The 23,390-nt window shown below is 50.4% G+C and overlaps 1 protein-coding gene across 3 annotated transcripts in view; it reads left to right on the top strand.

Annotated features, from left to right (window-relative positions):
• Positions 1-23,390, top strand: part of LOC110149418 (kinesin light chain 1) — a 111,591-nt gene that overhangs the window by 4,069 nt on the left and 84,132 nt on the right. For 2 of the 3 annotated variants that reach the window (XM_070477747.1, XM_070477746.1), the window contains exons 2-4: positions 10,926-11,123; positions 11,836-11,899; positions 18,586-18,676. In XM_070477747.1, the coding sequence (XP_070333848.1) occupies positions 10,926-11,123; positions 11,836-11,899; positions 18,586-18,676 (353 nt within the window). Of the gene's footprint in view, positions 1-10,925; positions 11,124-11,835; positions 11,900-18,585; positions 18,677-21,179; positions 21,514-23,390 lie in introns of those variants that run through there. The other variant, XM_020913452.2, reaches the window with a different exon arrangement.

Raw genomic sequence — 23,390 nt, 5'->3', positions numbered from 1 at the left:
AATGCTTGCACATAGGAATATGTATGTTTTAGTTCCTTTATTTAAAGGAAGATGAATTCAAATTTTTCTTGTAGTTTTTAGATGGACAAGAGCAAAGAAACAGGTCCTCGGCAGGGAGAGGTAATGTTTACCAACGGCAGAGAATGGGAACTACTGATGTCACATTTTGTGTCGCGTTTTCATTAAGGAGACTGATCTCCGGGACTTCCCTGGTGGTCCAGTGGTGGAAGCGGCTGCTGAGGTTACTAGGAAGCTTGAGAAACAGGAGAAGAAATGCTTGAAGAAGGAAAAGAAAAGCCTGGCTGCAATTGCCCTGGCTTCAGAAAATAGCAGTGCCCCGGAGGAGTGTGAGGAGACAAGTGAAAGACCCAAAAAGAAGAAAAAGCAAAAGCCGCAGGAGACTGTTCAGGAGAATGGAATGGAAGACCCATCTGTCTCTTTTTCCAAACCCAAGAAAAAGAAATCTTTTTCCAAGGAAGAGCTAGTTAGTAGTGATCTTGAAGAGACAGCTGGCACTGGAAATCTTCCCAAGAGGAACAAATCTTTTCCCAAAGAGGAACCAGTTACTGACCCTGATGAATCAGAAAACAAGAGGGTCCCCAAGAAAAAGCGGAAATTGTCTTCCAGGGAGGAGCCACTCAGCAGTGGACCTGAAGAGGCTGCTGCCAGCAAGAGCAGTGGCTCCAAGAAAAAGAAAAAGCTCCGAAAGCTACCCCAGGAAAGTTAGAATGGACATCTTCCTAGTGGGACATAACTTACAGAGGTATTCCCCATCCCATCCCCTGGAGCCCAATAAAAATAAAAACAAATTCACAAGAAAAAGAAAAAAAGAATCTGCCTGCCAGTTCAGAGGATGTGGGTTCCATCCCTGGTTCAGGAAGATCCCAGATGCCGTGGAGCAACAAAGCCCGTGCCGCACAACTGCTGAGCCGGTGCCCAGGGCCCGAGCTCCGAAACGGGAGAGTAGCCTCCGCTTGCTGCAGCTGGAGAGAGCCCAGTGCAGCCAAAAACAAAGCAGATGATCTCCAAAATTCCCAAGTTTAGATTTGGAGTAAACTTCATGGGAAGAAGTTGAAACTCAGGATACATGGGAAACTGATGAGAAAGCAAGTCATGGACTATTACGGTTAACGTGGATATTTCAGGTATTTAGGCTGGAGCCACACCGCCGCCCAGAGAGGCAGAGCCCATGGAGGGAAAAGAGCGAGGGTGGCACGGGTCACCACTGCCCCGGCCTGCCGGCGGGCGGCCAAAACAACAAACCCTTGTGTCGAGGGCTGACTTTCAATAGATCGCAGCGAGGGAGCTGCTCTGCTACGTACGAAATCCCAACCCAGAAGCAGGTCGTCTACGAATGGTTTAGCACCAGGTTCCCCAAGACCATGCGGTGCGTTACGGGCGAGGGGGTGGCCGCCTTTCCGTCCGCTCCCCGTGTCCCGGGACGAAGGGCTCTCTGCACCGGACCCCGGTTCCGATGCGCGGTGAGGGACGCGGGCGAGGGCCTGCCGGCGGGGACGGTGGGGGACCAGCTATCGGAGGCCAACCGAGGCTCGCGCGGCGCTGCCTTATCGTTCCGCCTGGGTGGGATTCTGATTTAGAGGTGTTCAGTCATAATCCCACGGATGGTATCTTCACCCCATTGGCTCCTCAGCCAAGCATATACACCAAATGTCTATTTCTGGTATTTAAAAGCCTTTCAATAAATAGTTGGAAAACAAAGCTGAGGTGGGAGGACTTTAAAAACCATGTAGTTTAACTGTCTTATCATGACGGTGAGGAAATTGGGACCTGGAGAGGTAAAGTGACTTGACTGGTGTCAGAGTCAGGACTGAAGCCAGGGTTGGCCCACTCTTACTCCAGTGTTTTGACGTTTCCAAATGCTTTTTCCTCACCTGTTGAAATGATCACATGATTTGCCCTTGTTCTGTTAATGCAGAAAATTATGTTGATTTCTTGGGTTTCTCTTTTTTTTGTTACTAATGGGAAATTTAAAATGTGCAAAGATAGAAGAATATGGGGCTTTCCTGGTGGCTCAGCGGTAGAGAATCTGCCTGCAGTGCAGGAGACCCGGTTTTGATCCCTGGGTGGAGAAGATCCCCTGGTGGAGGGCATGGCAACCCACTCTAGTATTCTTGCTTAGAGAAGCCCATGGACAGAGGAGCCTGGCAGATAGCAGCCCATAGGGTCGCACAGAGTGGGACATGACTTAGTGACTAATAGCAGCAGAAGAATATGAAGAGTTGCTCTGTATCCAGTACCCTGCTTCTGCAGTCATCCAGTCATGGCTGTTTATTTCATCCTTACCCCCATCCAGTGCCCCCTTCCAGATAATTTTGTGGCAAATAGCAGGCATCATATTTCATTTGTAAGTACTTCAGTATGTGTCATTAAAAGATATGGACCTAAATATATATATATATATATTTATATAAAACTTAATATCATTGTCACACCTAATATAATAATTCCTTAATCCCAGCAAATTTTGAATGTTCAAATTTCTTTGTCTTAGAAATATCAGAAATGTTTCCTTTTACAATTTGCTTGTGTCAGGATTCAAATTAGGCCTGCACACTATGATTGATTAATATCCTTTTAGCTGTCTTTTAATCTATAAGGTTTGCCTCTATGCCTTTCTGTTAACAATCTTTTTTGACTGCTCCAGGTCTTAGTTGCAGCTTGCGAACTCTCAGTTGAGGCATGTGGGATGCAGTTGCCTGACCAGGGATTGAACCCTGGGTCCCCTGCATTGGGAACTCGGGTCTTAGCCACTGGACCATCAGGGAAGTCCTCCCTTTCCTTTTTTCAAGCAGTTTTCCTGGGGGGCTTAGGGGAGTGTGTCCTTTGGATTTTGCCGATTGCCTTCCCACGGTGTAATGTAACTGTGTGTCTCTTTTAAACAGACATCCGCGTTATTGAGCCCTGACTTCATGCGGGTTTGACTTTTTTATTTTCAGAAGGCTGCTTCATCGGTGACCGATCTTCTGATGTTAAACCAACCTTGCGCCCCCAGCGTAAACCCAGCTTGGTCCCGATGCGCTGGCACTTCTGTGTACTGTGAACTTGGCGTGTCGAGCATCCGTCTACAATGGGAGGCTGGGGGCTCCAACCCTCCAAAAGATGTTCAGTTCTCACCCCAGAGGAGCCAGGCCTCTAGGCCAGAAACACACCAACCACACTGAATCTTGCCAATGTTTGTTCCTTTCGTTATTGCCCGTTGATGTCCCCAGTGGCTGGCTGTGAAATACTAACTCGAGAGAAGCTTTGTGTTGTGTGCAGGCACTTCTGGGAAGGAGGGTGCTGCAGAAAACAGTGTCCTGCTCCAAGTCCCGACTTCTAGAAGGCAAGGCCGGGGGTGTGCCGGCTGAGCTCAGGAGCCTGCTGTGAGGCAGAGGGGTGGAGGGCCAGGCTGCACCCGCAGAGCTGGACAAGAAGACGCCGGCGTGGGGCTGCCAGCCTTGGCACTTTACAACTAGAGAGAAAGCTGGACGGTTCACCTCCACCCCACCCCCAGTCATGAAAGCGCAGTGTGACCAGTCGGAATGGGCGGTTCTGGCGGTTCTCCACGCCTCCCCTTGCACACCCCTGCCGCCTGAGCCTCAGGAAGCTGGGCGTTGTGTGCTTTGCTGTGAGAACCGGAATTACGGTAATTATTCAAACCTCAAAGGGATTCTTTCTTTTCCTCCCCCAAGCTGTTCCTTCTCCTCCCTTTTAAATAGCAGTTCTAGGGTGAACAAAGACAGAATGGATGTTTATAGGGGAGAGCAGAGGAACTACTTCCACCATAATTGAAGATAGGATCTCTCAAATTATAATGGAAAGCTGAGAGTGATTGAAGGAGTTGGTTCACAGAGTTCACATTTGAACTGTAAATCAGTTTATCAGCAATAACTCAGAGATACCGAGGGACGGTAACCGACACACCCGCACCTCTTTGACGTGCTTCGTCACGTGTGGGCAGCTTGGGGTGGCTTCTGGAGCATTCTTCACAGGGAGCCTGTCGGGACAGGTGGGGTACGGTTCTGCGAGGTCACCCTGTACTGTTGGGGTGGAACCTGCCCCCCTCTGCCTGCTGCCGGTGGGGCTGGCTCCTCCCAGGCTGCTCTGCGGCCTCCCCGGCCTGCCTGAAGGAGAAGGGAGCCCCCAGCTTGCAGTTGATGTTCTCGGCGCAGGGCCCAGGCCTGCTTCCATCTCCGCTCACTGGATCCCTTTGTGTGCTCACCTTCAGTTTCTGAGAACACCTGAATATCACAGATGCAAAAGCTCTGTGGGAAAAGTCCAGAAATACTTGCATCAAAGTAGTTGATTTTTTTTTTTTAAGGGCTTTTCTATTTTTATTTTTTTAGTTCTACCACTTTATTGCTACCAACCCATCTCCCTCCACCCTCGTGCACACGTGCTCAGTCATGTAACCCCATGGACTGCAGCCTGCCAGGCTCCTCTGTCCATGAACTTTTCCAGGCAAGAACACTGGAGTGGGTTGCCATTTCCTTCTCCATAAGGGCTTTTTTAAAAGGAAAATGTGGTGACCATATATTATTCTTAGAATAATGGATAAACCTTTGAAGATCTGCGTTGCAGTCCTGCCTTTACTAAAAAGGATTCTCACAACAGTCTCGTATCAAGTCGGTGTATTTCGCCCCTGCTGGTGAGGAACATAGTCTCGGTCTGAGGGGCAGATGTGGATGCCTGTTCCTTCCTCACTCGAAGAATGAGTTCAGTCCCTTCGTGGGGTCTGGCCGGGCCTTCGTGTGAAACTCTCCACTCTGTCTGTGCCTCTTTATGGCTCAGCTTTGCTTCCCAGTGACACCAGGAGAAGAACCAGACGAAAGTAAGAATGGTCACAGGTAAAGATGTCTTGAGTCTGCAAGAAGAAACGAATGCAGAGTGAAACAGCTGTGCTGAGCTAGTCTGGTGTGGGGTGCGCACCGGCCACGCGGAGGTGCCGGCCGTGCCTAGACGTGCCCCGTCTCCCTCTGCCCGTCACCAGCAGTGGTCAGCCTGGCTTTCCCCCTCCCCTGCAGCTCTGACCTGCCCACCAGTGCCTGGACCTCTCCAGACCTCCACCTCGAGTAAGCTGTCCTCCAGAGCAGGCAGCCGGCCTGCGCATTCCTGTGTCTCCGATGTGCAGCCTTGGAGAGTCTCCCAGAGAGCCCGCAGCTATGTAAGGAGCAGCTTGGTAGTGGCGGCTTCTAGCAGGCTCAAAGCTGCTCAGCATTCTGGGGCTCATCATCGGTGACCGCCGGGTCTAGTCACACTGGTTGGATGTCTCTCCACTGGACCTTCATGCAAATCAGGCTTTTTGAGGAGGAAGGGATTTCTCTGTGTAGAGAAAAGGAACAGGAAAGACTTTTAGCAGTTGGGAAGAGCATTCCTTCGACACACCTGTTCTCCAGAGGATGCAGTTCCTGCCCCCGTGGGCTTGCCGTCCAGTGGGAGACAGCGGTGTCTCCTCACCTCCCTGGGGATGCACCCTGGAAGACACGCTGAGGCCTGTGGGAGGCAGAGGTTCAAAGTTGGCCCTGTTGTCATGAAAAGAAGTTCCATTTGGGGCCGAGGAAGAAGCGGTGGGCAGGCCTGACTGCTAGATGTGGGTGAGGATTTTAGACTTCGTCCTGAGGGGGTGAGGGGTCACTGAAGGATTTGAAGGGAAAGGATGGCACGGGTAGGGTGGGTGCTGTGGAGAGGTCGCTCTGGCTGCAGTCTGGAGCGCTGGTGGCCCTGGGGACCCGAGTCTGGAGGCAGTTGGCACTGCTCACGCTGGCTGAGCTCGGAACTGGAGCCGTCCGCCTGCCGCCCCGGGCCTGGAGCAGCTGCTGCGGGAGGAAGTCAGTGCAACTGCAGCTATTTGAATCCCCACCGGGCCTGGTGCGAGGATGCCAGAGTTAAGTGTTCCTTGAGCCTGGAGTTCCGTGAGCAGATTCTCTGAGCCACAAAGAAGGAGGCTTCTCGAAAGATAGCATTTGACTCCCTTTAACTTTCATCCACTACAGGCTCTTACTGCTTTTGCAGCTGTGAGAAAAATTCATCTTAATAAAAATGTCTGCATCAATCATGAAATCAGCATGAAATGGGTAGAAGGTTTTAGTTCTAGCAGCTTCATTCTCCAAAAGTCTGAAGATGATTAAAAAAAAACAGTATTGGAGGCATTGTTATAACCTGCTAAGATTGTAATATTCATTGCTCAGAAATGAGGCTAATGGGACAGAATTATTAGTTTTCAATGTATTTTTATTTGTTTGGCCATGCTATGGGGCATGTGGGATCCAAGTTCCCCATCAGTGATTGAACCCGGGCCCCCTGCACTGGCAGCGCGGCGTTTTAGCCACTGGATCCCAGGAGCTTCTTAAGCTCCATTATTTCTGGGTAAATTTCGGTGAATTTTCGGCAGTATTCCACTTGTCATCAAATCTTTAACTTGTTACTCAATAATAGCTTCTTTTCAGTGATTGAACATTTTCTATCAATCTTTTTTCCCCACTCAAAAGCTATTTTTTTTTTCACCTAATCTTTCAAGAGTCCTTAAAATTTCAAAAGTTTAAAAAAAAATACTTTTCTAGAAAACTTTGAAAGTCTGAGGGAATCATATATACTTTTCAAGATTTCCTGCTCATTCACTTATTCTAGACTCAAAATAATTTTCTAAACAGTAAGCGTTCAGATGCTGAGCTGAACCTACTACAGGTGTTTAATTAAATATTATGAATGCCAGTGCTGTCTTAATGCTGTGTTCTCAGATGTGAGGAAAAGATTTTCGCATGGGCAGATGACCCTGGGTATTTTATAACCGGACCTACTGAACCCTGAGGGGTGATGGCAGAACATATGTAACCTCCTGGAATGTTCTCTGTGGTCTGAATTGTTCATGCTGAGTGGCTGAATGAAGCTTTGTAACCCACTTCCGGCCAAACCTGATGCCATCCTGGTCGTGTTTTAAACTCTTCCTATTTTTAGACCGCTTGGGAATTTAGACGATTTAGGAAGGTCATAGCGTCCGAGGCAAGTAGAATGCCGGCTGTTGGTGCTGTGTTAGCTGTCTGCTTCAGTCACTGCCGGGTTCTCAGGATGCTTGGTGTGGGTTGGTGATGATTAGTGGAGGCCATCCCAACGAAAACTGTCAGTGTTGCCTGAACAGTGACTTGGTTTCCTTTCTCAGTCTCCGCTTGGTCCTCTAGCTGTCAGGGGTTGCGTCTGGGGACCTAAGAGACGGTCGGTCCGCTCCGTGGACGGAAGGCTGCGGCCCGCGCGGAGAGCTGAGCTTCCCTGGCCTCACCTTCCTCCCGTGCTACGCCTGCCAGGGGAGCCTTGCAGAGCCCACGGCTCCCCTGGCGAGCTGCGCTGGTCAGAAGTCATCAGCTATTAGATCCACGTTCTCAAGTGATCAGTAAGCCGCTTACCGATAGAAGAGAAGCTGCTTTATCTTCAATTTTACAAACCGTCTGTCTCTTTAGTGAAAGTGGTGAAAGTGAAGGACTGAAATATCCTGAATGAAATGCCTGCTAAATGCAAAAGAATCGTGAATTATGTTCAGTGTAGTAATTTTCTCTCCTTGTAAGTTTTACAGCTCTTTGTTGCCTTTGCTGAGTGTAGTTTGTTTATTTTTTAGAAAGATGTATTTTTGGGCTGCACTGCGCCCTCGTTGCTTTGTGTGGGCCGTCTCTCGTTGCGGTGAGCAGGCCTCTCCTCACCGCAGTGCCTGCTTCTCTTTAGAAGCTCGGGCTCCAGGGTGCGGGCGCAGCAGTTGTGGCTTACGGGCTGAGCTGCTCCGAGGCACGTGGAGCCTTCCCAGACCAGGGGTGGAACCCGTGTACTCTGTGTTGACAGGCGGGTTCTTAGCCACTGGACCATCAGGAAAGTGCCAAGAGATTTCCAAATTTACTCTTATTTTTCCCCATGAATTATGATTACATTGACCTTTGATCAGCAAATGGAAAGCTAGTCTTTTGATTGCTAGCTGAGTTTTTAAAAAATATCAGGTTTATTGAAGTCCAGTTCACATATAATAAAATTTACTACTGAAAAACACATACACCACAATTCAAGGTACTGATCACCTTCACCACCCCCAGAAAATTCCTTTGTAGTCACCCTCTTCCTCCACGTCAGCACCTGTCTTTCTCAAGATGCTTTGGCAGTAGAACCAGCCAGCGTGCGGCCTCTCTGGTGCCTGTGAGAGTTACCCACGCTACCTGCAGTCTCCTCTGTCGTCAGGTGGTATCTGTCACACGGACACAACGTGCTGTGTTTTTACCCTCATCAGTGGAAAGGCATTTGGGCTGTTTCCAGATTTTGGTGGTTATACATAAAGCCACTTTAAACAGTCATATCTAGGTTTTATTGTGAACATATGTACTCATGCACCTTGGGTAAATAACCTGGGAAGGGGTTGCTGGGTTGTATGTTAAGTGTGTGTTTAATATTATAATGGAGTGCAGGCTTCTTTCCCAAAGTGGTTGTACCATTTTGCATTGCCGCAAGTAATATTTTTTTTCACAAGCAATGTTTAAGAGCTTGATTGTTTTACATTCTTGACAGCTCTTGTTTTGGCAGGTTTTATTTTTTTAATAGCCATAGTAATAGGTGTGGAGTGGTATCTCATTGTGGTTTTGATTTGCATTTTCCTGTTGACTCATGATGTTGAGCTTTTTTTTTTTTTTAATGTGCTTGTTTGCCATCTTTATATCTTCTTGGGAAGCTTTTAGATATTCTGCCCATTTTTAAATTGGGTTGTATGTTTTCTTGTTATGGAGTTTTGAGATATCTTTACATGTTCTAGAAACAGGTCCTTTTACAGATTTGCATGTGTATTCTCCCAGCCTGTGGCTTGTTGTTTGATTTTCCTAATAGTACCTTTAAGGAGAAGAGACAGTTTTAACTTTGGTGAAGTCCAGCTCATTTATTCATTCTTTTGTGGATTGTGCTTTTGGTGCTGATGTGAGAAATCTTTGCCTAATCTAAGAGTGTAGAATTTTTACTGTGTTTTAGGAATTTTATGGATTACACTTTATATTTTAGGTCTTTGATCCGTCTTGCGTTAATTTTTGTATATGGTATAAAGCACAGGTTGACACTTTTTTTTTTTTGGTCTGAGGATGTAAATTTTTCCAGTACCATTGTTGAACATGTTTGGTATTATTGTCATTCAGTCACTGAGTCATGTCTGACTCTTTGTGCCCCCATGGACTATAGCACACTAGACTTCCCTGTTCATCACCATCTCCCAGAGTTTGCTCAAACTCATGTCCATTGAGTCATTGATGCCATCCAACCATCTTATTCTCTTTTGCCCCCTTCTCCTTCTGCCCTCAGTCTTTCCTAGCATTAGTGTCTTTTTCCAGTGAATTGACTCTTTGCATCAGATGGCCAAAGTATTGTAGTTTCAGCTTCAGCATTAACCTAAAGGTTAATTTCCTTTAGGATTGCCTGGTTTGATCTCCTGTCAGTCCAAGGGACTATCAAGTATTCATTCTCCAGGACCGTAGTTGGAAAGCATCAATTCTTCGGAGTTCAGCCTTCTTTATGGTCCAACTCTCATATCTGTACGTGACTCCTGGAAAAACCATAGCTTTAAGTATATGGACCTTGTTGGCAAAGTGGTGTCTCTGCTTTTTAATATGCTGTCTAGGTTTGTCATAGCTTTTCTTCCAAGGAGCAAGTATCTTTTAACTTCATGGCTATAGTCTTTACGCCCAAGCCTTTGACTATGTGGATCACAACAAACTGTGGAAAATTCTTCAAGAGATGGGAATACCAGACTACCTGATCAACCTCCTGAGAAATCTGTATGCAGGTCAAGAAGCAACTGTTAGCATTGTATATGAACAACGGACTCATTCCAAATCAGGAAAGGAGTATGTCAAGGCTATATATTGTCACCCTGCTTATTTAATTTATATGCAGAGTACATCATGCAAAATGCCAGGCTGGATGAAGCACAAGCTGGAATCAAGATTGCCAGGAGAAATATCGATAACCTCAGGTATGCAGATGACACCACCCTTATGGCAGAAAGCGAAGAGGAACCAAAGAGCCTCTTGATGAAAGTGAAAGAGGAGAGTGAAAAAGCTGGCTGAAAACTCAACACTGAGAAAACTAAGATCATGGCATCTGGTCCCATTACTTCATGGCAAATAGATGGGGAAATAATGGAAACAGTAAGAGACTTTATTTTCTTGGGCTCCAGAGTCTCTGCAGATGGTGACTGCAGCTATGAAATTAAAAGACATTTGCTCCTTGGAAGAAAAGCTGTGACCCACTTAGACAGCATATTAAAAAGCAGAGACATTACTTTGCCAACAAAGGTCCGTCTAGTCAAAGCTGTGGTTTTTCCAGTAGTCATGTATGGATGTGAGAGTTGGACTGTAAAGAAAGCTGAACGCCAAAGAATTGATGCTTTTGTACTGTGATGTTGGAGAAGACTCTTGAGGGTCCCTTGGACTGCAAGAAGATCCAGCCAGTCAATCCTAAAGGAAATCAGTCCTGAATATTCATTGGAAGGACTGATGCTGAAGCTGAAACTCCAATACTTTGGCCACCTGATGCAAAGAATTGACTCATTGGAAATGACCCTGATGCTACGAAAGATTGAAGGCGGGAGAAGGGGATGGCAAGGATGAGATGGTTGGATGGCATCACTGACTTGATGGACATGAGTTTGAGTAAGCTCCAGGACTTGGTAATGGACAGACATGGAAGCCTGACGTGCTTTATTCCATGGGGTCACAAAGAGTCAGACGCAACTGAGCCACTGAACTGAACTGAGCTGTTTGTGTTAATGCTGTTTATTATAGTTAAATTTAGATATTCTCTGGCACATAGTCTTAAAAAGAGGACGTTAACAAGGGTCTTTAATAAATCCGGACTGTTCATTTTATAATACTAGGGATTCGTTTAGTTGTATATTAACTCCACGCTTTTTGTTGAAGGTCTCAAGATTCTGCCCTCCAAGAAAATCTCGCCATGATTGGATAGGACCTCCAGATAAATATTCAAACCTTCGACCTATTCACTTTTACATCCCTGAAAATGAGTCACCACTGGAACAAAAGCTAAGAGAATTGAGACAAGAAACACAAGAATGGAACCAACAGTTCTGGGCAGACCAGAATTTGACTTTTCATAAGGTATGTTTAGGTTTCAGGTCAGAATGAGAAATAATGCAGTTGGCCACTTGGGGGCGCTGAATCTCTAGTATCTGCTCTGCCTTTGAGTTACTTGGTAGCTTCTCAGTCCCTCCCCTCCACACATACACATGTGTGTGTATACACAGAAGTTTAAAATCAACATGTAACTGTAGAGAAGGAACATTGGTCCTCCATAGACTCACAGGTCTTGAGACTCTCCAGGAACTAAATGGAGTGAGTAGCAGGGCCAGAACTAGAACTGCGGACTCCTGTGTATACATGCCCGTGTGTTTGTGTTTATGACAACAAGGGGGTCTAGGATGTGTTGTCATTCCTCCTGAGAATCCAGAATTCTCAACAGCATGCTCATCAGTAAACTACACCAGAAAGAAGTATAACTGTTCTAATCCAGAAGGAAGACTTAGGCGGTGTGTATTCATCCATTTGGGCAGGCTAAGTCAAATTGAATGTATTTATCTTCTGTGGATTTATAAACAAATAGTGTCTCCCTAAGTTTATTAAAGCTCTCAGTTTCAAATCCTCTCTCAAGCAGGGAACTTTTAACTAAGTTGAGATGGTTTAAAATGGGCTTTGAGATGGGCCGCTTCTCAGGAAACCCACATCCAGACTTCTCCAGAGCGCTGACAGCTTGTCCTAGCTGAGGAAAACGGAGAGACAAAGAAAGGGAGTTCTGATAGCTGTCTTCTTTTAGGAAAAAGAAGAATTTGTTCGCTTAAGACTCAAAGCCAAAGGCCTGGATCTGAGAACCGAATCAGGTTAGTTTGTTCTTTCTTCTCCCTGTTTTCTTGGAGTAACTGTATGGGAAGATGAAGAAGCAAGGATGCTGGGGGCTTCAGTGGCAGACTGTGAGGGGCGCTGGGCGGACCCCCGGCCGAGGAGCCAAGATCCCGCTTGTCTCTGCACAGCCAAGAAAAGAAGCGGGGCCTGGGGGTTGTTGAGTGAAGCAGCGGAAGCTCGGGGCGCAGGTCTGGCTCCGTGGGGCAGGCACGTTCTCGGCGGCACGTGTTTCCGTCCTCCCCACATTCCCTCTTCTCTCTCTGGACAAGGTCAGCCCACTTACCATTCTGGTTCATTCCAATTGATGACCTCTTGCTGACCTTTGGACTTCCATCTGAGGTCCCGTGGCTTCAGCAGCCTCTCTGTCCTGCGCTGGCCTCTCCCCGGGATCCCTGGCGGCAGTTCCTGGTCCCACCGGCCGTGAGTTGGAGGCCACGGGGTCATCCTGGAAGCCTCAACGCCCCCCCACCCCCCCGTGGTCTCTCCCCCGGGTTTACCTCTTAGCTGTGCTCAGCACCTTCGCTGCTCCCTGTCCTGGAAACATGGCTTTAATTCAGGCCCTCGTTAACTCTGCCTAGCGCGATATCTTCCTGACCGGCTCCCTGGCCCCCAGTCTTGGAATCAGGGCTCTTCAAGCTTTCTGTAAAGAGCTGGATAGTAAACAGTGGAGTCTTTCTTGGCCATGAGGGTCTCTCCTTCAGCTACTCAACTCTGCTGTTGTTCTGTGAAAGCAGCTGTAGAAAATACATAAATTAATGGTTGTGAACTTGCCCCAATAATACTTTATTTACAAAACCAGGTGGTAGGCTAGGTTTGACCTACAGGCTGTAGTTTAGCCACTCATGTCTGAAACCCATTCTTTGCAGTGTAGCCAGACTCTTCTACAAAATGCAGCTTTGACATTGCCACTCAGCTTGTTTAGGCGTTTAGATTTCCTGTGGCGGCAGAAGACCATGCTCCTCCGCCTGTGTGGATTGGAGGCCAGCCCGGCCCCTGCTGTGTCTCGCCCCTTCCCGGCTCCTTCTCCAGGCCGCGCCCCTGGTGTGCCGCTGCACTCAGTTCCCCCTGCCTGCCGTGCAGTCCTTTCTTTGTGGGTGGAGAGTCTAGTGCTCAAAATAGCCTTTCCTCGTTTTCTCCTCCGGCTGTTGATGTTAGACCTGAACGTTTTATACTGGTGGTTAAGCAGACGTCTCCTGTGAAAACATTCTGATGGAAAACCTGAAACCACTGACCCCAAAAGCCAGGTCCGTGTTGGGCCAGAGCAATGTCACTCTATCTGCTCACTGCAGCCTTGCCAGTGTGAGTTAGAATTCGGGGCTGGGGCGGGGGGAGTAGCCCCATGCTGGGCTTGGCCGCTGTGTGCGGTCTGCTGCATGGGCACCATCCCTGGCCTGCGAGGGCAGGAGCCAGCAAAGGTGCGGTGTCCCAGCAGGGTTTGTTTGTTTTACTGAGCAATAAATACATTTTTAATTAATTTATTTGGTTGCATCAGGATTGTCACTGTGACATGAGGGATCTTCTGTTCTGTGCACGGGCTTCTCTCTAGCTGTGGTGTGTGAGCTTAGCTGCTCCTTGGCATGTGGGGTCTTAGTTCCCTGACCAGGGATCAGACCTGCATCCCCTGCGTTGGCAAGCGGATTCTTAACCACTGGATGACCAGGGAAGTCCCCAGCAATAAATATTTTAATTTTTGTTTTTTTTATGATGGCAATCTTCAAGGTTTTTTTTTTTTTTTTTCAAATTCAAAGCTAAACCACAAGCAGGTGCAACTGAGACGTTTTATCTCACATTTACACACTCCCTTTGAATCCCCCAAGTGTGAGGCCAGGGCGGGGGCATCGAGGTGAGGATGGCCTCTCTTCCCAAAGCCTGGAATGATGGCCCTGGTTCCAGGACTGCGCTGCCATTTGCACATATTTTCTGCTGTTTCCCGCAGTGATTCCTTGAAGTGCATACTGTTAGTTAATGTTGTTCTCTGGAAGGACTGATGCTAAAGCTGAAGCTCCAGTGCTTTGGCCACCAGATGCAAAGAGCCAACTCATTGGGAAAGACCCTGATGCTGGGAAAGATTGAGGGCAGGAGGAGAAGGGGGTGGCAGAGAACAAGACGGTTGGATGGTATCACCGACTCAATGGACATGAGTTTGGGCAAACCCTTGGAGATGGTGAAGGGCAAGGAAGCCTGGTGTGCTGTAGTCCAAGGGGTTGCAAAAAGTCGGACATGATTGACCGACCGGACAACTGTTACTTTTACTGTTTTGTGGAGGAGGTGACTGAGGGCAAGCTGTTTGACCAAAATCACACAGTGAGTGAGTGGAGGGGGCCCAGGTCCTGTCCTGGAGAATGGGTCCCAGGCCACGAGCCCTCTTCTAACAGATGGGGAAGTTGTTCTGGGTCTTTTGTTAATATTGTGGATTCCTGCTGATGGCGTGACTGAGTATTGAAAGACGGGCCTTAATTAGATACCAGATTAGTTTGGTAAGAAGACGGGAAGGAACGTTGTGAAGGAAGGACTCATGGAGGGATCTGCCTGCTGTGTCAGCTCTTCAGTTACCATCTTGCAGTGATGGAAATGCTGTGTGTGTGGCGGGGGAGTGACGGGCGTGTCGCCCCCTCGGGCCAGAACCTGCGTGTGTGATACTGAGTGTCGGGGTCCCACAGAACCCAGAGAGAGCAGGTTTGTGTAATAAATGGTGTTGGAGAAAGTAAGTACTTTTAGCCCAAATGGATCAGTTTAGATTCATGCTTCTTTTAATTTGAATATATTCCAAATGGATCAGGTTAATTATTAAGAATCAGTTGTTCCTGAAGTAAAAAGTTAAGTACATCACTCCCAACTGTAGAAAGTCTTAACAGGATAAAAGGGAGCCTCCATTATCGGAGTGGTGGCGAGTCCCTGCGCTCGCCAGTCAGGGCAGAGTATTCAAGGACGTCAGAACCGACACTGTCTGGCCTGGGTAGCGTTCGCCATGGTCTCTCCTTCTGGAAAGGAGAGTTGCTGAGGAGACAGGGAAGTGCCCAGACCTGGGCGTGGGCTGCACTGACACCAGTGGCCCCGGCAGCCCTGCACGCCTCTGCCCTCTCGTGTGCACTCCGCTCTGCCCCCTGCTTCGCCCTTCTCTTGCTGTGAATGGGCTTTCCCTCCGAAGTCCGAGGAAGTCAGCAGCCCGAGGCTCCTCCCAGGCCGAGCTCTGTCCAGGGAGCGGGGCAGCTCCACGCATGGTGCCCAGCAGGCCCGAGGGCTGGGCAGGCAGAGGGGCCCGCGTCCTGAGACACTTTAGCAGTGGACCACAGGATGGGGGGTTTGTGGCAGAGATGGGGAGGCAGTCTGGACTCTATGAAAAGCCTTAACAAATTCGTAGAAGTAACAGGACACCTAAAGATGAATAATGTAACTCCAAGAAAAAAATTTGCTCAAACTCCATATTTTGCAGTGCATGTTAAACCAGCATCCAGGCCTCATTTGACACTTACTGAACTCAAGGGGAAGACGTTTTTCCCAGCTCCCTTCCAGAAGGATTCAGCTGCATGAAGTACGCATATGCCAGGAGGCAGGGAAATTTTGGCCACAGAATATCTAAGAATTTATCTTGGAGAAAGGGTTCTCAGTGCTCCATGCGGCGGTGCCCTCTTAAGCAGCAGTGGGAGCATCTGTGCCGCGCCATGCTAGGTTGGCTTTGGTCATGTCCGAGTCTTTTGTGGCTGTGGCCCACCAGGCTCTTCTGTCCGTGGGACTGCGCAGCAAGAGTCCACGAGAGTGGGTTGCCGTGTCCTCCTCCAGGGGATCTTCCCGACACGGGGATCCAACCTGCGTCTCCTGCAGCTCCCGCATTGCAGGTGGATTCTTTACCATCTGAGCCAGCAGGGAAGCATCTAACAATTTTAGATTAGATAAGGCCATGGGGGCCCACTGTCTCTAGACGTTCGCTGGAATGTTCTGCAGCAGTAGAGAAAAATTGTTGGCTTAATTTCAAGTGCAAAAAGCAGAATACCATGGCTTCATCTCTGCCTGTCCCCGGATTGAACCTCATTTGCAGGGCAGGTGTGGAAGGCCTCTCACCCCTCGTTCCTTTCACTGCTGGAGTGTTTGTGCAGGTGTGGGGTGTGCCGTCAAGATGGATTTACTTAGTCAGCTGGTGTTTATGAAATACCCTCTAGGTTCTCAGGGAACATGTAATCAATTAGGTTGTTCCACCCATCTTTTTCATTTTACCAGTTCAGTGTCACATGGCAGTGTTGACAGGTGTGGAATCTGAATTACTCAGCAGTTACGGTGCATCTGCTTTATGCTGAGCGTCACCTGGGAACGTTTGGGCAGGACCCCAAACTTGACCAGTAGCTGAAGGTGGCACCCTGCCTGTCCTTAGCACCCTGGGTCCCCTGCCCCTCTGCCCGCAGTGGTGATGGGTGCGCCCCTCTGTTTCCGGCCCGGCCTGCCTGCCACGCGGCTATGACTCAGTTTGTCTCAAAGCAGCCTTGTGAGGTATGCTGTGGCGATCCACGTCCTGGAGAAGGGAGACGCCACAGGCTGGCTGCGGGCCAGTGAGGGTCAGAGCCCTGTCTAGGGAGCTGCCACCTGCTGGGCGCGAACGGCGCTGCCCTCCTCCTCCACTCCTCCCGTCCTGGGAGCGGCTGGGGACGCTGGCGGAGGGCGCCCACTCGCCTCTCCCTGGAGGACCACCGGGGCCCCACCCCCTGAGGCTGCCAGCCCCGTGCCCCCGCCCTGCCTGCCCCTTGCGCTCACACTGGGCTCCCCGCTTGGTGTCTGCAGACCCTCATTGGCTCTGCCTGGGCTGCCCCCCTTTCTCTGCCCTGCGGGATCCTATTCATCCTTCAAGACCCAGCCAGACGGTCACCTTCCCTGGAGCCTTCAGCGTCCCTCTCCTTGGGCAGTGGCTGTTCCCCCTCTTTCCCTGGTTAGCATCCATGCATTGGTTGATTTCCAGTGTTTTACAACACCCGCCACATCCCAGGCTAGTTTGGGGGCTAGTGAGGACAAGAGAGCCGTGGCCCCGCCTTTGTGGGCTGGTTTCCTCAGGTGGGGTGGGAGGGTGCCCCGCTCAGGGAGTGCTCTGCACACCCTGGTCATTGACCCCTGGAGGAGAAAGAAGCTAGGAGGGCAGATGGAGTGGGCGTTTCCACAGGGGCCTCCGGGAAGCCTCTCTTGAAGGAGGCAGTGGGAGGTTGGCAGAGGATCTTCTAGGTGGAGGTTTTGAGGAGCAGCAGGGGCCTGAGTCAGAGGAGCGAGGACTTCACGCAGACACGGGGTGTCCAAGTGGCACGCGGGCCCCTTGTTAGGCTGGCCGGGACGTGGCCCTTGTCTCCTGTCTGGGGATGGCCACGATCGTGCTGTGCGGGCGCAGCGTTGGCCACAGCCCTCCTGTTTCTCTAAAGCTGTGCCCAGGGGTTGCCTTCCCGGCTCTGTCTCTGTCTCCCCCAAATCCTGGTGGGCTGGAAGCGTCAGCATCGCTCTGCATTCGGGAGACTCGGCCTCCACCTGGAGACGGTATCTGTCAGGGGCGGGTGGACTCACCGTCCGCATGGGTGCGTGCTGCACGTGCAGGAGCTTGGGCCTTCTAAGCCAGAGTGCCCCCGCCCCACGTGGTCTCCTTCCTTCGCCCGGAGCCCCTGTCTGCTGGGCCGTCCTGCGTCATAGGAGCCCTACTGCGCACCCCGGCAGGGTGGGGCCCCTGTTCTGTGTGGCCTTGCAGATCTGGTGAGCATGTGGGGGTGCAGGGGAGCCCTGAGAGTGGGTGCCGCGCTGGGCATCTCCTCCCGTGAGGTGGCCAGGGTCTAATGATAGAGGAAGATAGTTTTTCCTCCCTAAGTCTTTTTTTTAATCACTGAGATATAATCCGCTTACCACAGAATGCACACTTTAAAAGTGTACAGCTCAGAAGTTTTAGTACTGACTAGATTGTACACCCATCACCACCATCTGATCCCCGAGAAGAAAGTCTGTACCCACTGGCAGTCGTTCCCAGCTGCCTCCTCCAACCAACCCCCGGCAGCCACCACTCTACTCCTGTCTCCATGGATTTGTCTATTCTGGACGTTCCCTGATAAATGGCATCCTATGCAGGCACCCTTTTTTGTACTTTGAAGATGCTGTGTTTTTTTTTTTTTTTTACAAATTAGATGTTTTATAGGCAAGTCTGTTGGCACAGTTTTTCTAACAGAATTATTTTGTAATTAAGTTATGTATGTTTTTTAGGAGATAACTCTATTGCACACGTAATAGACCACAGTACGGTGTAAACATACCTTTAAAAGAATGTTTGTTTGGCCACGCTGGGTCTTCGTTGCGGCACCCAGGGTCTTCGTTGTGGCGCACAGACCCAGCATTGCTCAGGAGCTTAGCTCTTCCTCCGCATGTGGAATCTTAGTTCCCCGACCTGGGGCTGAACCCTCGTCCCCTGCATTGCAAGGCGAATTCTTAGCCCCTGGACTACCGGGGAGTCCCTAGAATTGTTTTAATTTTATTTTCAAATTGTATGTTGCATGTGTATCAAAATACAGTTGATGTCTGTATATTGATGGTGCATCCTGCAGCCCTACTGGACTCACCATCATCTCTAATAATCGCTTGTAGAACCTTCTCCTTAAATCTTTTTTTTTTTTCCTTCTCCTTAAATCTTAACGTTCACGTTGTATTTAATTTTCAGGTCAGAAAGCAACGTTGAATGCAGAAGAAATGGCTGACTTTTACAAGGAATTTTTAAGTAAAAATTTCCAGAAGCACATGTATTATAACAGGTGAGTGTCTGCTTTTTTCCTGAAAATCTGAAAATCACATGCATGTTGGCAGGGATTATTTTGCTCCCTGAATTTAACATTTTTGTCTATGTTTAAAGTAGACATTGCTATCAACTTAGCTTTTGTCCTTTTAAATAAAGTGGATGGCTCACAGTTACTGCATGGCCGCCCCCTGGCAGTGTGCACCGCTTGGGCGTAGAGAGTGGGTTCTGCCCGCATGCTCACTGCCCGTAAGGGGAGCACAGCCCGGGGCAGGGGCAGCTGGAGGGGTCACAGCATCTCGTGTTTGAAAGCGGGGAGCCCAGCAGGGTCGGGGGGAGTGGCCCAGCAGGCAGCAGCAGGGGCTCCTGTAGGCCAGAGGCCGAGCCGTTTCAGCCGTGCGAGGAGGAAGGAGCGGTGGAGTCAGAAAGGGAGCGTTTTCCTGACGTAGTGACAGGTCTGGGCACAGTTGCCCACAGCTGCCAGGGGCACTGGGCGGCAAGGCCGACGGGGACGCCGCCGTGGCTGGGCCTGGCTGACGGCGCCCAGGCTCCCGGGGCCTCTTCACGCTGGGTGGGGCGAGGCCGTGGCCTGTGTGCGAGGCGGTGAGACGCGGGGAGGCCCTCACCCGCGCGGGGGCTGCCGTCTGCCCGGCCCCCGGGTCTGACGCCAGGTTATGGAAAGAGACGAGAGGGCGCTCACAGGCTGTGCCTCAGTGAGGGCTTGAGGACCCAGCCCCCAGAGGCTGGAGATGCTGCGAGACAGATGTTCCAGTTTCAGCAAGTAACGAGGGTGGTGAAAAGTGAACGAGGAGCGGGGACTGTTAGTAAGAGAGCCTTCGTTCTGACAGACCACCTGTTATTTTTGACAGGGGAAACCAAGCAGTCACTGTGTATTAGGCTGTATTAATACACAGGGACTGTGAATGGTAAGCGATTGTTCACTTTATCAGATACAGCGATGGTATTGCGGTTCTGTGCGTTTAAAAAACGTTTAAAAAGTGCTTTGACGATGCACAGTAACACGTTCCCAGGTAGAGTGACAGGATGTGGTCTGAGGCTTGCTCTGACATTCCTGGAGCAGTGACCATGCCGGATGGGCAGGTGGGGCAGGGTCCGGAGCTTGGGCTGACGGTCGAGGCTGGAGGAGCCCTCGAGGGACGCGCGAACCTAAAGCCCAGTCCTGCAGCGTCCAGAGTCTGTTGCAGACGCTGTTGTGTGTCGCTCTGAACTAGATGAATTTTCAGCCAAGCCAGGTTTCCCTGGCCCTTCGATTTCTGGCGTGAACACAGTAGGTTGACATCTTGCTTCCTCTCTGGCCAGCTCGATGTGTTCCCTGCGGCACCGCGAGCAGAGAGGCGTGTAGAGAGCGGGTCCGGCGGTAGTGGAGCCTGAGCGTCCTTCCCTGTGGACTCACCTCCCCCCGTCCCTGCTTTCTCTAGGAAACAGGCAGAACTTGGTCTGTCTTCTCCACTGCGCTTATCAGTGGGGTTGTCTGCATGCTGCAGTGGAATCTGGCTTTCCCTTAACAACATGGGAACTTTCGTCTCCATGGGATACCAGTTTTCTTTTTCCTAGAAGCCTTTGTTATTTATTTCGGGCGTTGCTTCCCGTTTATCACGTCCCTTCTGGAGAGGGATTTCTGTCTGGTCCTGTGAAGGCTCCTCTTGCCTTTAAGCCCTTGGTATTCTGTGTTTTCCATGCTGAGATCCAGTCAGTCCTTCGAGTCCCATCTGGACTAGCAGTCCCATGTTCCCGCATTGGCTCATTTGGACGAAAGGCGTTGGCACTTGTTGCATTCTGCTTCCAAAGGCTCTGCATTGGGAATCTGGAATGTGCGTGTTCCGTTGGGAAACCTGCCAAGTGCTGCCCATTCAGCTGCTGACAACGTGGTGAATTTGCAAGTTCCGACATGTTCTGTAGATTAACTCACAGACGAGTGCGCCTGTGACAGCCTGTAACTCCATCCTAGTATTTTATTTCAATGAGAAGCTTTAGAGACATAAGTTATCCAAAAGCCCAGATCACCTAGAAAAAGAAGGTATGGAACTTTATGATGCTGGCATTTGCGATAAGCTAGTGTCTCAAGATGGAGTGCTTGTGGCATGTGCGTCTTATGCAAATAAGGGGCCAGAGCCCGGCGGGTCCCCACAGGTCCCCACCACTCCTACAGAGCCTCCGGTCCTGCTGCTAAGTGGCCGCGCCCCGTCACTCTGTGCTGTTTCCTGGAGAATGCCACAGGGCTCTGGGGCTTCAAGGCTTCTGAAGGCTCTTTTGGAGCTTCTAGAAAAAATCAGAGGAGGGTTGCAGCGGCCTCCAGGAGTGGAAAGGGGGCCACTGGGCACATCAGCCTGATGAAAGCCCAGGTGCAAGGAGAGCAGGCTTTTGTGGACAGTCGAGCTTAGTGAGGGCGGGGAAAGGCAGAGACGGTGTGGAAGGGCGGGGGAGGAGGCAGTTCAGAGGCCCGGTTGCTGGCCCTGGGGTTCTGAGCGTGTGTCACATGTGCTCATCTTGTTCCCCTGTAGGGACTGGTACAAGCGTAATTTTGCCATCACCTTCTTCATGGGAAAAGTGGCCCTGGAGAGGATTTGGAACAAGCTTAGACCGAAACAGAAGACCAGCAGTTAGGAGCCCACCCTCACCCATCCACCCGGTTCCTCATCTGAGGTTCCTCGAGGAGCAGCTGTCTCTGGGACTCATTTCACAAGGGTTCTGAAACCTGTGCGCGCAGGGCAGGCTGGAGGACGCGGGTCCCGGTACGTACGCCGAGGCCCACGTGGCTCCGTCCTGACTGCGAATTCCACACTGGCTCTTGGCCACTGAGATGATGGCAAATAAAACGCAAGCACTGTCTTCTGAGCTTTGAATTACACCAGTCTGAAGGAGAGGGCTTCCCAAGTGGCTCAGGAATAAAAGAATCTGCCTCCAATGCAGGAGACACACGGTTGACCCCTGGGTTGGGAGGCTTTCCTGGAGAAGGAAGTGGCAGCCTATTCTAGTGTTTCTGCCTGGAGAATCCCATGGACAGAAGAGCCCCCGGGCTATAGTCCGTGGGTCGCAAAGAGCCAGACACGACTGAGCGCACACACACAATTTGGAAGAGAGCGATGTAAAAATATTAATAAACTTTGGCTGAAACATTTGACCCCACTGACAGGAATGATCTGGAAGCTGGCTGCGGTGTCTCCATGGCCTCCCCGACCGGTGGGCCCTGGTGACTGGCGATCCCAGGTCCAGGTCCTGAAGACACGTAGCTGTCCTGGGAGCTGCACAGACCCCAGGGGCCCGAAGGGGTGTCTCGGAGTTTTCTCAGTTTACCCCAGTGAGGCAGAGCCTGTTCCCCAAGTTTTCCACAACAGATTGCTACGGGTCATGTCCCTCTCTTTCAATCCTTGTGAAAGCAGCATTGTTTGAAGTAGGGTCATGTGGTTATAAAATGATGAGGCTCCCTCTGTGCTGTGTCCTAGAGCCGTGGCGGTGGGCGGGAGGGCTGTCCTGAAGGACAGATGAAACATCTGGATTTTACCAAAAGGCAAAGGTTTTTATTCCAAAATGAGGTGTGACAGTGGTCGACAGGCTAGGTTTCTTCCGTAGCTTACTAACTACCACCGAAGATGACCTCCAAGGAGAAATTCCGGAGCCCAGGGGAAGCACACCCCCCCCCCCCCGCCCGCACCCCAGCTCCTAAGGGCCCCGCAGACGGACGTGGGAACACCGAGGTGCCGGGTGAGGCTGCGCGGTCCGTCAGCCCCGTGGACTTAACCCAGTGTCCACAGAGGTCCCTGCGGCGAGGAGCGCATGCACCAAGCAGCCTGAAACACCAGGCTTCCCAGGAAGAGCCCCATCTCACTCATCACGCCACTGCTCAGCACAGCCCGTCTCCAGCCAGGTGACACCGCGGGTCTGTGGAGAGACAGCAGCAGGGCCAGAGGGCCAGGCAGGGCCCTGGTTCCGTGTGAGCGAGCCTGGAGGCATGAACCGTTCTTCAGCCTTCGTTGTTGTTCTCTGGCTTTTAATTCTTGCTCCCATCCGGTCAGGCTCACTGACTGGCTTTCAGGTTATTTAAGTCTTAAATGGGAAAGACTGAAGACAGAAGGAGAAGAGGGCAACAGAGGATGAGATGGTTGGATGGCATCACTGAGTCAATGGACAGGAACTTGGGCAAACCCCAGGGGGCAGTGAGGGACAGGAAAGCCTGGCGTGCTGCAGTCCACCAGGTCGCACAGAGTCAGACACGACTTGGCGACTGAAAAACATGTTCTCCCAACAACTTCCAATGGCATGGTTTCTAATTCCTTTTGCGGATCAACTTTTAGAGATTTTGAGGGTGTCTTTTCACAGTAAGCAGTTGCAAACAGTTAAAAGATCCCTCTTGTTATGAGTTACCATCTCTGTGAAGACTGAGGGAGAGCTTGAAAATGGCCACCTGTAGGCTGGTGAGCGGCCATGCAGACGCAGGTGTGTCCTGAGACACCCTCTGAGATCCCGAGGTCCCGGCGGTTTGCGTGGACCTCCGACAGCTGATTTATGGGCTCACTGAGCAAATGCATTCTGGGCTTCAGCTGGTGGCCTGCTTGGTGACACACTCCCTGTATTTGTCTTGTCCAAGAACATCTTCCCTCCGCAGCTCTTCCTGCACGGGTCATAATCTGCCTCCTTGGGGCAGGCCTCCTGAGGTTTCAAGGGACAGAACCTTAGGTAAGCTCTGGGCAAGGGTCAGGGGCAAGTAACAGGTA

Source organism: Odocoileus virginianus, chromosome 16, assembly GCF_023699985.2.
Source record: "Odocoileus virginianus isolate 20LAN1187 ecotype Illinois chromosome 16, Ovbor_1.2, whole genome shotgun sequence".
Classification (NCBI taxonomy): Eukaryota; Metazoa; Chordata; class Mammalia; order Artiodactyla; family Cervidae; genus Odocoileus; species Odocoileus virginianus.
Note: the sequence above shows the minus strand (reverse complement) of the source record. Positions and strands in the feature narration are given on the sequence as shown.